The following is a 13,958-nucleotide window of genomic DNA, read 5'->3' as shown; positions in this document are numbered from 1 at the left end:
GAAATTTTAGGGTCATGATCGTCTGGCCAGTGGTATTTATCCCACTGGTTAATATAAAGAAGTCTGCTTTTATGCAGTCACTTTCATCAGCGTTTAAATTGTGTACAATGTAGAATTTACAGCGCGGTGAAAATAAGGAGATAAAAAAGGCTTTTTTAATTTTCTGTTTTACATAACATCATTTCATAGTTAATTTCTATCGACACTTCATTCATTGCAAATGCATTTAATTAGACTTTTTTACAAATTGTCTATGAAATTGCGACCGAGAAATATCCGAGGGAGATTCCTAAAGAGAGATCAACCATTGAAGTAAGAATATCGGTGATATAAAATGAACAACATCAACACAAAAAGAACTTCGAGGGTCATAGTTTTTTTAATTACAATTTAGATATATTCAAAAATTAAACTTGGCTATTCATATATTTATATAAATCATTTTGCTTTTTAAACGGCGTTGCACAATGTCGTGAGTTAAGATCTGAAATCTAGAGTTAAATAGAAATGAAATGAATCCTCTATAACACGACCATCGATGCGTTACACGTAGAACGATGGTTTGTGCAATATTTAACACAATCGGTTCAGAGAGAATTAATTAGAATCCGAAAATTCCGCTCGTCCGCTCCTTCTTAAATTTTTGCTCAAGATGGAGAATTGTCGACAGCCAGCCTAACTATAAATATAAAAGAAATACGAAAAATATTCAAACTGCGATAACGGGTTTTCTGCCTAGCAGCATCATTGACATTCAAACCTCATAGTAACTACAAATAACAAGAAACCTATGAGGTTTGTAGCTGCGGTTGTAATGTTATAATGTTATGCGTTCATACATGTATAACCAGGCAACATCATCATTGTTTGGTGAAAATTATGTTTGCATTGTTAAAGGAACAGTAACCAAATGTTTAAATCAGTATTTTAGAACAGCCACGGCAAACACTCATCGGACGTGAAAAAAATATCATAGTTGAATAACTTATTGATACTTTTTCAAAAATATCGCAATATTCAATCTTTGTGCGAAAAGATAACATTGCATATAGACCTTGTAATGACAGGTAGTCTTTCAACACAAACAACATTATGAGTTGTAACAATATTGATAAAAAAGATTTATGCACTTTTTATTTAGAACCTTTTAATTGTTTAACCATTCTTCTTGTAATACTGGTTGAAAGAATTTGGCAATTGATAGTCTTTCATTTTTTCCATAATTTACCTATCTACATGCCTATTTGTAACCAATACATCAAACGTTACTACTTCGATCCACTGGACTCCGAAGTCCTCTTGGTAAAAAAATATGGTCAATACAGCGACATGAAAATTGGGATTAGGTTGTGCTATATTTTGTAGACGAGTCCATTTTCGATGAATTTCGCGACCATTCGTGTGATCTAATACGGCTTGTACGGTGACATATGATGCTTGAGAAATGTATATATCATATGCATGAAATTTACGGAATATTAACTAATTACGGATTTGAAAATTCACAATATCCCGTATAAATAAAGCGCGTGAAATATAGACTAGAAAATTACATGCAATCGATCCAACAAGGCGAGTTTCTGCTATTCTGGATAGGATGACGTGTCTGCACATGATACTAGAAGTAAGGGCTATAATTTTGAAACTGACGATATATTTCACCTATCACGTCATCGCCATTCGTAAAATATATTCATAGATAACCAGGTGAAATAAGATGGATATGAGAAATATTTCAACGACTATACAACCGACCGTAGTAATGTGGTCCGGACGCTGCGAAGAGGTTCTGAATATCGAACCGGTACGCTGGGATCTGAAATTTAGTGTTTACATTTATATGTTCTGTTACGGACCCGTCACGATACTCGGCATCGCTTTGAACACCGTCACAATTCTAGTGTTGAGGAAGATGAACAATCCTGTTTATAATTTGATCAAAGTTTTAGGTATTTTTGATCTATCCTATAGTATAAGTGTATTCATCATGTACCCTCTACGTACAATACACATTTATATACATTAAGGAGACGTTCTCCTTCGAGAAAAATATATATATATATATAAGAAAAAAATTACAAACTCCAAAGTCGCCAACGAAAACCAACTAGGGGTCCAGGGACACCATGCCCACTTGGGAAGTGGTTTCCAATGTTCAACAATCTAACAATTTCAATATTTAATGCCCCCTGGTGACCATATACAAAAACCAATGACCTTGAACCTCACCACAATCGTAGAACATGTCAGCAGCTACGATTTTGTAATTGATTGTGATAACAAAATATGCCTCGTAACCAATTTAATATGGAAATACTAAGTTATTCTACTATTCAACGCCCCCTGGTGACAATATTCAAAACCCAATGATCTTAAAACTCACCATAATCATAGAACATGTCATGAACTACAACTTTGCAATTGATCATGGTAACAAAATATGCCTAGGTACCAATCTAATAAGGAAATACTAAGTTATTCTACTATTCAACGCCCCCTGGTGACCATATAGAATAACGAACGTCCTTAAAACTCACCACAATCATAGATTATGTCATGAGCTACAACTTTGCAATTAATTGTGGTAACAAAATATGCTTTGGTATCAATATAATGTGGAAAAACTTTTTCCCACCTACCAATGAGTACTGATGATACCAAGATGGCCGCCAATTGCGTCACAATTGGCCGATCCAAAATACCTGGCTCAGGTATAAAACAACCCACCCATCACAAATTGTAATGAGAAATGGCAAACCAGTAGGAAGTACCTCAGTACCTCAGAATTTGGGCCAAAATTGAGATTTTTGGGCACTAAAAAGGTCATAGGACGGCCATCTTGAGTCCGATCGACCCAATTTTTCTTATGGTGATGGGCCCTTGAGAGATTCAAACATATATGAAAGATCAAGATAATTGATTTAAGTGTCTTCAAAATTTCCCTCAAAAAGTTCAAAAAGTTTAAAAAGTGCTGATTTTGACGAACAACAATGGCTGCCAGTCGGCCATCTTGATTCTGACAGGGCCAATTTTTGGACTGAAGATGTGTCTAGGGTAGATACATGTATAAACCAAATATTAAGTCATTACCTTGAAGCGTCTTCAAAACTTCCCAAAATAACTGGATTCCGTCTACGGACGGACGAACGGACGGACGGATGACGGACGAAAAGTGAACGCAATAGCACGCTGGGACTAAAGTCCCAAGTGGGCTAAAAACAAGGCTTCATGCACCGAATGAAACGATAATACTGCAACTTCTCTTTTACTGATTTTAACTATTTAACTCGGTTTCGTTAAACCTATGAATGTTGCAAATGATACACTCATTATCTCGGAAATCGCATGTTTTTGAATTAACAGCAAAAACATTAAGAATTTACCGGTAATTTTCTAATGAGTAATGCAGATTTATTGTTGGTATTTAATTTACCCTATTTGGGCATAGCGTGAGTGGTTAAATTTTGATATCAGGATATCAGTCGAGTATATTCTGTGGATCCAAGCACCGGCGGATCCAACTAAATCGGGCCAATTTTGACACGTTTTGAAATATCCGACCAGTACCGACCGTATGCTAACCGGGTCGGTCAACCGGAAAGCTTTACCCAGCCACACGATTTGAATGTTTGCAGCAAATATCTACTGACGATGATTACTTACTTTCATGCAGTACTGTTTATCCTCTATTTCTAAGTCGAGATCTGTGGTTTGTATGTATCGACAGTACACGCCTATCGTACGCTCCATGTCTTCTTTCTGGATAAGAACAAACGAATAACTATAATCGTCCGGCGTTTAGAATCTGGCAATTTTGAATTTTCATAAATTTGAAAAAAACGTCAAAAATGCAGGGCCGTATCTAGCAGGGGGCAAGGGGAAGTCCCCGTGAAATTTGGAATGTGAAAGTGCCCTTTTTGCAAATGTTATCGTCATATCCCCTTTTTTCGGGTTTCTCTGCCTCCCAAAATTAGAATGCTGTACGGCCCTGAAATGCACTAAGAATTCACTAAGATATTTTCTATACTTTCTGCAGGATTGCATTCGAAAGAAAAATCCTCTCGCGATTCGACTCAATTAGGCGTCGATATTTCTTACCCTTGTCGTTATTTCTCTGGTTCTCATCTGCATCGCGGCGAATATGTTACCGAAAAATCTGAAAATTGACGTCACCGACTTATCCGTTATCGTTGGCGTTATCATCGAATTAAACAAACCGATGCCCTTTCGTTGAAGAAACCAAAGAATCTCGTCGTATTCGATCTGCAAGTAGAGTTGATCGTGAGTCGTTCTCACGAACGTTGTCCCATTGTCTAATATTCAAAAGACTTGTCGATGAGATAAAAACCCACTAGAGATCATCGTCAGGTGTGACGATGATCTCTAGTGCGAGATCGAAACGTCGTGTTTTTTACATTTTAGAAATAAATTCTCGATTTTAAATTCTTTCAATTGCACATATCTCATTATCCGTTTAACACATTTGAGTGTGGTTATCATACTAAAAGACTTGTCATTTTAAAAATCTAAGATCTTAATAAATTCTAAATTGGTTGTTTTATGTATTATAACTACATCCATAATAATATATCCCCGAAGATTTGAGAATTATCTTCTTCTAAGAAATCAATTTCACAGCCATTTAACCAGAAGCCGTAATGACCTAAACATTCCCACATTTCTAGGGGCAGTTAAAAACATTCATAAAAAGTTCCAGGCCCATATGGAATGAAGTTAGTACAGATATTAAAAAATCAAAAAGTGTATCAGTTTAAAAAAAAGGCTCAAACATTCCCGCGTCGAGTGATATCCGTAATTTCTATGGGGCTACTTTCTTGCACAAGCTAACCGATGCTTCATAGCAGTCCTTCATTCAATATTATTACATTTATTAATGTATATATTTGATCATTCATTAATTCAGTAAAAATTCTACGTGAAAATTGATCATATCATATCAAATCGTATCAATATGAAAGTCTTTATCATGAAACATCGTATTTCGTACAGTAGAATTTTTACTCGTTTAACTGACCTTATTGTTTTGGTTAGAGTCCAGCTGGTTGAGGATTTGGTCGGTATTTTCCCGATTCGTTCCGAACAGTAAATCTATTTCGGCGTCCGACAGACAATCCATCTACGAAGAGTAAAAAGATAAAGAAATGTTCTGAACACGACAAATTTGTTTTGTTTTGTTTTGTTTTTTTCTGTTTGGTTCTGTTTGTATCTCCTGTTTCTCTGCGTCATGTGCATTTGGGCTTAACGAATGAATGTGGATGTGCGTATGTCTGCATATTGTATGTGAGGATGAATGGACGCGAGCTTAGGACTTTTTTGAAAACCAACTTTTCCCAACGCCTCGGGTAATACATTAGTATATTGATTTGCTATGTTTATTCATGTAAATCATATAATACCACAAATAATTTAAAATCGGATTATTTGTTTTATTTTAATAATAACGATAATAATAATTATAAAGATGATGATGATAATAATAATAAAAATGATAATAATAATGATAATAATAATGGTAATGATAATGATAATGATAATGTTGATGATAATGATAATAATTAATTATAATAATTATTATAATAATAATAATCAATGATAATAATTAAAATAATTATAATAATGATAATAATTAAAATAATTATAATAATTATAATAATGATGATAATTATAATAATGATAATAATGATAATAATATGTGTCTTATATAGCACTCAGAGCGCTTTACATTTTTCCGGTATCTTATGTAAATTAAAATCGATTGCAAATTCTGGAGACTTGCAGTTTTCATAGTTAAATCTAAATGATACGTACATCTTTCAGAGCTTTATCGAGTTCGTCTCTATCTATACATCCGTCATTGTTAGCGTCTGCATCTCGAAGTCTGGCGATGAATTTTCGAGCACACTTGGCGAATTTCCCTTTATTCGTGAGGATTTCATCCTTCTTCCTGGTATTCTCTCGACGATATCTGCACCATCGAATGAAAATGATTACTCTTGCGCGACTATTACGCTACTACGCTTGTTATATCGCTAACAGTTTAGTTTAGTTTAGTTAATTGTTCCACAAAAATAAATTCTGCACAGAACAAGTATATACAAACATATTCATCAACATATACATATCAAAAACAAATACAAATATGTAATACTCGTTTGACAGTAGGGGGCATAGGACGTAGATTTCATCAGAGACAAACCAAACTATTTATATTCTTAGCCGCATTTTTTTAGATAAATTAAGAGATTTATTTATTTTTTTTGTATGCATATATATGGGTTAAAAAAATCCCCCGGGTAAAACCTCCCTAGGTTAAAATCTTGAATGCAGGTAAATATCCCCCCTCCCCCACTTTATACTTTTCCTATTCGATTCAATTGCAATAAATAACCTGCAACGAACACTTTCGTTGCGATAAATTCTTAGAAAATATAGAGATTGTTAGAATTAACTGAAATAATCAACTTTGTACGCGTTATATTTCAAAATTCTAATCTTTTAGAATATTTTCCAACTGTGAATTCTTTTTAACTTCTGTTATATTATTACACGATGCGATAAATTATTAGAAAGTTTTAACTTTTCATTCGAAATATTTCAAATTGTGAACTGTACGATGAACGCGATATATTTGAGCTGTGCGATATAATAACTTTCAATATTAATTTAGCTTTAAAAAACTCTTAATTGGTAGTGTGTTTTAATTGAAATCGTACAATGATTTGTATGCTCATTATATCCTTATCTTATTCCGTGTAATACCTGGAAATTCTAGTGTCGGGCTCTTCTGGCCAGCGATATTTATCCCACTGGCTAAAGAAGTCCGCTTTTACGCAGTCACTTTCATCAGCGTTGAACTGAAAATAAATCATAAAAGTTGATAAGAAAATAGCCAATGGACTGGTTTCATACACTAGTACTAACATAAACCCGAGGGCTAAATCAATTCATTATCATTTGAGTTAGCCCAGGGGTTAAAGTTAATACCGATCTATAAAACTAGCCCCACTATCACAAAGGCTGATTGAGGATCGTTTGAAAAAGGTAACATACCAGTGTGATGCCCAGGGTTTTAGGGTTAACAGTGCCGAACTGACTTTCCTCCGCGTCGAACATGTGCAAAAAACTCGCCTCTTTTTCCATGCTCAAATACCATCCTATATTTACAGTAGAACATGCGTTAATACGACGTTTATACTATTAACATAATCGACATCTCAAACCAGCGAATTCGACTACACGTACGAAAATACTTAATTGCGAAAGGCATTACAGGTCATTGGCACATTTTGAAAGATATCAAATTCAGAATTCAAGAATAACTCCTTGCAGTCAGTCTGTGCAAACGACACTTCATATATAGTTTCGTTAATGTAGCTTTGATTGGAATATATTATATTAGACTGTTATTCTCCTGACTACGATAGTGTAAGAATTTCTAGATTGACCCCTGATGTTATTCTAAACTAAAGGGTCAGATATTTTTAATGAACATTTTCTTTGGCTATTGTAAAAAATGTGTATACATTTTGCCGTTGCCGAGTATTATATTATGACTATGGATATGGCTCCAAAAGTTTTCGAACGATTTCGGTGGTTCAGAGTGGATGAATTTATTGCGAGATTTATCAAAAATTCTCATGATGAGTATACCGATCTACTTCTACAGGCTACCTGCTTAGGATATAGCAGTGGCTCCTTTATCAGCAATGGTGAAAATTGATATCAGCGGGGTTTTTAATGTATGCAAATGAAAAACTATAAACCGAGACTGCACTGGTTCCTTTAGCTCGTATTCTACAACAGTCTGTCTTTATCGTATGTATATAATATAATAATATCTTAACGAGCTTGATTCTAATGGACTCACCATCGAAAACATGGATTGGATAGTTATTAAGCAGCCCGCCGTCCGAGTAATAAACGCCCGTGTTTTCCATCACCGGCTGTATCATGGCTAAAACGAGAAAAACAACTTGGAAGTTTATTGACGCCTTGATGAAATAACAAATGTATTGCTTAATATTGTCGACAACCATAAAATATGAATTATATAATGTTAAAGTTCAATAAATATCAATAAAATTATTTTGGATCTGAATATATCGATAATTGAATTGACCGGCAACCAGTCTAGCCCCGATATATCTATTGCGTAGTTCACATCTTCACAAAAATAATTGATAAAATTTATCAAATATATAATAAGAGTTATGAAATATATTTGATAACAAAATAATCGCCAAAACCCAGTTTTTGTTATATACGCCAATATTGATTGATGACGTAGTGCACATTGACTCTCACAGAACCCCATAAATATCGCATACTAGGTATCAATGTATATAAACATTATTCTAACGGGTTTTAACGGAGTCAGAAACACGTAAAGATAAATATGTATCACATACGCTTTATATTTTCGTGTATATGATACCAAGACTGGATGCTGAACCGGCATGCGTAAATCAGATCGGTGTAAATCGGATAAATGTTTTAGTAGGAGAAAGACTGTGCCCAGGTTGGTGCATTGGGTGCGAACGCATCCCCCGGCACAAGATTCCTAGTTCCTATTTTCGGAAAATGCGTCTAAAACGCCTTGAATTTTCCAAATTTCTCCGTACTTGTTATTTGTAGGTACACTAAAGTAAAACCCGTGGAAATCACGGATGATTTTTCAGCCCAGAACTTCAAACTTTTCGGTGATATATGCCCATTCCTGTGTGCCATGTGCCATCTCAAGAACTTTGATAACCTGGGGCCATTGTGACACTGTTGAATTGCTTGGAATTCTTAGAATGTTAAATTGCTTAGAATGTTATAGAATTCCTGCTCACATGTGATTGGCCGGAATTGTTTTTGCCTCCGTTTGCGTCCCCCTTATAAATATTTCCACAGCCGTCGCATTAGTTTTTACAATGATTGACTACCATATTCAAAGGCCATTATTTCTGGTACATAGTTTCGTATCAATAGGTATGTGTTTCAAGCTGATATACGTACGCGGCAAGGCTATGGACATTCTGAGCGCGCGAGCGATGGATAGATCTGGGGTGGTTTTTGGGTGGCAGTATTCACATTGCATGTTGCTGACGTTCGTAACAATAACACACAACTCGACTCCGTATCGCTTATAAAGCTGTAAAATACAAGAAAGAAAATAACATCGACCAGGTTTGACGTAGATAAACGATTAACGAAAATACAAGATACATTTTCGGAATATTTCTGATGGATGAGAACGTAGTTTTATAAACTATTGGAAAATGGGATCTTTTACAATATTTCATTCTCAGTGACCTGTTCGAATGTCAGTTTCGGGTCGCCTGTTTTTCTGGCAATTTGCTCTTCGAGAAACTGCGTCACCAGTCGTCCTTCGAACCAGCCGTATTTTCTATACACGTTACCAGGAAGTGCGAACATCGACTCGTCTGTATAATTAAAATGCAGATGGCTGGAATAAACTCGAATCATCCTATTCTAAAAACATCGCGTAGATTTCATTCTATTTCCCGTACATCAGTTTTTTTATCATGAAGAAATCGGAGTCTGAATCCGTTTTTACAGTTATCGGTTAGATTCAACGGACATTCTTTCCAATCAACGGCTCAGAATTCTTAACACATACTGAATAAATATTGAAGAAATGTCTGTGGGGTTATCCTCACATGGACAATTCGAGGGCGCATATGAGCCAATTTTGCAAAATAAAAATAATCTCATTCCTTATAGCAAAAATCTGATTCGATCGTAATTGTTCAGCTGATACTGATACATAACGGCGGGGATTTCTGTTCGGTCAACTGCAATTTCGTGATAAATCATACACTGTTTTCCCACCTCTGAAAGGTCACTTTTGAATATTCACGAGGGTGGACCCCTGACCTTGTAGAGGCGAGCATACAGTAAATCTAGTCGCACGCATTCGCCACTTCTCTACCTCGTATTTGAAAGGGAACTCCTAGATACGCAATACATGCATTTATCTTCCTGTTTTTCGACAGTGAAAAATCTATAGTGGGAATTGCTAGCTCTATTCAAAGGAATCAAAAGAGCCCGTCTATAATTTCAATAACAAATCATTCATTATCTCCATTGAGCTTTAAATGCGTTTTGTTTATCTCATTGACAATGAATTAGAGCCCGCGTATATCTTCATTGAGAATTTGAATAGATTATATATTGTACTTTTTAAAGGCTGCAATACTACACATATTCGTTCTATATGTACATACTGAAAAATGAACGTCTAATATAAAATTTCACTACAGTAGCGGAGTTGACCGACGAAAACAGTTCTCACCTTGTAAGATATTGTCGTTGTACAGAAACGATTCGATGATCTCGTCGGCAGTGAATCCTATAGCCAGGTACATCGCGGTCACCGCTCCTATACTGGCACCAGCGAATCTCTTCACATTCTGCAGTATTCCCAAATCGCTCAGCGCCTTTAAAAATTTCAAATGACGTAAAAAAATGGGTACGCAATATTTCGCATGGCTCCTTTTAATTCGATAAAGCGATGCGATCAATTTCGTTTAGCCAGTAGGTTGCTTTTTTTTCCTTTTTTCTTTTTTGCTTTCAAACAGTTCTCTCATTGTACCCGCCTCTGCCTATTCTAAAGCGCAATATGTCAACTTGGATGGAACTAAACTCATATATCTATCTTTTGATGCAATTAAACGCATATATACGTTTGCGGGTTTTTTAGGAAAGTTTTGTGCGCGCCTTTTCCCTTACCAAGATAACGCCACCGTACGCGATGCCTTTCGCGCCGCCGCCTTCAAAGACCAGGTTCTCGACGTCTAAACGACGTCCAATTCCCCTCAATCGTTTGTACATTTCGTCATCTCGAATCGTGTCTATTGTATGTTTTGCTTGTGCCTCGTACATCTCTTTCATTTCCTTCGTCACTACTGGCAATTCCGTCGCTCCAGCACCCACCTTATGTTACAGATTTATAAACATCACCTTATGAATTATTTAGTTTCAACATCTGGAAAAATGAAATGCTCTCGAAAAATTGGTTTCACTCAAAAGGGAGTATCGACTTAAATTATCATTTTTAATTTACGAATTAAATTACATTAGAAAATTACAGATGATAATATGGTAATGTAATATAAGTCGATGGATACCAGAAGAAGTTAAATTGTAACCTTTAAACATGGCCCTGGCACCCATGGAAATCACACACGCACACACATGCACACAAGCTTTCACCAAACAATCGCACTTGGAGAAGCACACGCATGAAAATCTTGACAAGGCAGGGAAAAGTGACATAAATAAATTCAGATCAATATACATTAAACAGAGATTAAACATAACTATTGGCCCATTAACAGTTGATGAATTAAAATCTTTTTAAAAACGTTGATACTCGTCGACTCCTTTAAAGTTGGATCGAGTGAATTCCAGTAGTGAACCAGAAGTCTTTACTGAAAACTTACTTCTTCGAGATTTCCATATTGTTTAAGCTGAGTTTGATAATTGTGAATATCATATCGAAAATAATCATTAAAACAATCAGGTAGCATGGATTTGTTATTATTAAACATAAAGCATCTTAACTGTAATTTGTTCATTTCTCCGATTCTTAGTATTTTCAGTCTTTTAAAAAGTGGCTCAGTGTGTTCTAAATAATTTGAATTTGTTATTATTCGAACCGCACGCTTTTGAAGTAGCAATAAAGAATTTTAGTAAACATTTTTGACATTAGTAAACATTTACACAAATTTTGAGCCCAAACTATGTTGCAATAACTGAGATAAAGGTTCCACTAAACTGAAATATAATCGAATGAGATTTTTCTCCGGTAAAAATCGTTTACAAAGAAAAGTGAATAGTATTCGACATAAAGGTTATTATATGCAGAAATTAGCTTTGATTTAAACCTACTTTAAAGCCATTTATTGTCAGATTCCCCATTCTACAGAATTGTGTGCTCTCAAAACCTGAAAAAGTTAACATTAATAGATTAGTAATCGGCTTGGTCTTGCGGTTGAAGTAAACTAATTTTGAGTCAATTAAGGAAACGGGTCTACAGTGTTATGCTTTAATATAGTGACAAACTCCCCTTCACATAGAATTTGAATCGAAGGACCCGAACAGGTAGTGATTGAGATTCTGTATAATGATTTCATCTACGTAAGCCTACTTCTGAATTATTCTTAATTCAAGGATTAAGCAGACATTCACATAAACCTAAAGTTGTTTTTATAATAGTCATTATTTACATTGAAATTATAGCATAACATAACACGAATTTTTCATCCATTCATTCATTCATATATGAACATGTCACACAATGTCAATGAGTTCTTCCAATGAGTTCTTTCAATGAGAACATCACAGTAGAACTCGCTTAATTCGGATTTTTCAATCCGAAATTTCAGTTAATTCGGATGAAATATTTGGTCCATTTACCCCGAACCCGTGTATAAACTATACTATAATGCATAATTCGGATAAATATGGGCAGTCCCTAGTCAGTCCACAGGCCTACCAACGAATGGCTAAAACTTAGAGAAATCAATACCTACTTCAGTGCGCTGGCTGTGAGGGCGAGTAATATAGAATATGATTATTGAATACGGTGCGAAAAACTGTCCGGAAAATTAGCTTTTGTAACACTGTTAGAATGAAACGTCGTGCTATCGGCGTGATTGAGGCAATTCGCGTGTGCATTTATCATCGATTAGGATGTGAATAGTTACTATTCGAATAGGGGCCTATGTGTTTATTATACGTGTACTATGTCGCGGCGGTCGCTGCAGTTATTGCGGAAAATGCACTGTTAAATAATTCGAGCATCGATGATAATTTCCGGGTATATTCAGAAATTGTGGAAATCCCAGATTTAATCATCGGATTATATACAAGTTTATAAAACATGTGCTGATCTATCGTTTTGTTCGGTTTCGAGCGACTGTTAATGAGTTCCTGGAAATGACAGCTGGGATTTTCGAAGAATGTAATGCATTCGTTCGTCAGTGTTCCGTAGTTTTAGTTTGGTTCGACTAAAACAAACTTGAAAACGTTCATTTTGACGCAAACGTACTATTGGATAAGTTATACTGGTCTACTGGTTAGACTGGTCGCCTGTCCAATTCTGCGCCACCTGCATTCGCAGTCAGTCTAACTGCATCCTCGCTTGTCAGGGGTCCGGTATCACTCCCGAACTCGCTTCAATTCAATTTCAATTCCAGCCCCCTGGCCTCACGAAGCGTGATTTCATTACTGGCGCTGTTGTGCATGACGTAATATATCGATTTGCGAAATACTTCCTTGTTTAGTAAATCGTTCACTGATTGGTCCATTTAACGGGAAAACCAATATAGCCTAAAGTCGTTTGTTACAAGAGCTGTGGTTGGTACGACCGGATTCTGGTCGGCAGTAACGATAGACTGGTTGACTGTCCCATTCAATATATCCCATTCTAATTGAAGATAGAGACCGGTAACCAGTCTACAGTAACGACTCCAACGAATCGTGAGGTCAAGGGGTTCGGCGAACAGGGTTAGCGTAGTGGGTTCGAATCCCTTGACTGGTGAAGATGGCCTAACTGAAGGTAGAGACCGGCAACCAGTCTATCTACTGGTTAGCGCGCTTGCTTGCGAGGCCCGGGTTTGATCCCCGGTGAGTGCGCGTAATTTCACTGTCACTTCGAAGCAGCGTATATTTGTAGAGGATCAATGATATGTGGTGTGATATGAAATGTAATTAGAATAATAGTAAATACTATACTCAAAATTCCTTCTACTGGCCCCACTTTCACACAAAAATTTAACTCAAATTTTTGGTGTAATCGCTATTGGTTACTTCATGTTTTCAATGAGGATAACAATTCAAACTTAACCGTTTTAGGCTTAAACTTTTTCGTGAAACTGGGCCCAAAAGCCATTATGCCATCTGACGAAAAATTATTTTCTTATTAA

At 35.9% G+C, this 13,958-nt stretch overlaps 1 protein-coding gene across 2 annotated transcripts; it reads right to left on the bottom strand.

Annotated features, from left to right (window-relative positions):
• Positions 1 to 385: 385 nt before the first annotated feature.
• Positions 386 to 12,718, bottom strand: LOC141912914 (uncharacterized). Of its 2 annotated transcripts, none has more exons than XM_074804344.1 (14): positions 12,564 to 12,718; positions 11,920 to 11,975; positions 10,759 to 11,014; positions 10,322 to 10,466; positions 9,319 to 9,449; positions 9,022 to 9,157; positions 7,889 to 7,975; positions 7,072 to 7,175; positions 6,781 to 6,875; positions 5,830 to 5,986; positions 5,036 to 5,137; positions 4,099 to 4,263; positions 3,664 to 3,759; positions 386 to 679 (listed from the first exon to the last, which is right to left on the bottom strand). In XM_074804344.1, exons 3-14 carry the CDS (start codon positions 10,918 to 10,920, stop codon positions 602 to 604), a joined length of 1,458 nt encoding a protein of 485 aa, XP_074660445.1. In that variant the 5' UTR covers positions 10,921 to 11,014; positions 11,920 to 11,975; positions 12,564 to 12,718; the 3' UTR covers positions 386 to 601. The 2 variants fall into 2 exon arrangements, with proteins under 2 accessions (XP_074660445.1, XP_074660444.1); XM_074804343.1 differs by having other exon boundaries at positions 10,759 to 10,962.
• Between the last annotated feature and the right edge of the window lie 1,240 nt (positions 12,719 to 13,958).

Source organism: Tubulanus polymorphus, chromosome 11, assembly GCF_964204645.1.
Source record: "Tubulanus polymorphus chromosome 11, tnTubPoly1.2, whole genome shotgun sequence".
NCBI lineage: Eukaryota > Metazoa > Nemertea > Palaeonemertea > Tubulaniformes > Tubulanidae > Tubulanus > Tubulanus polymorphus.
This window is presented reverse-complemented; position numbering and strand designations above follow the sequence as displayed.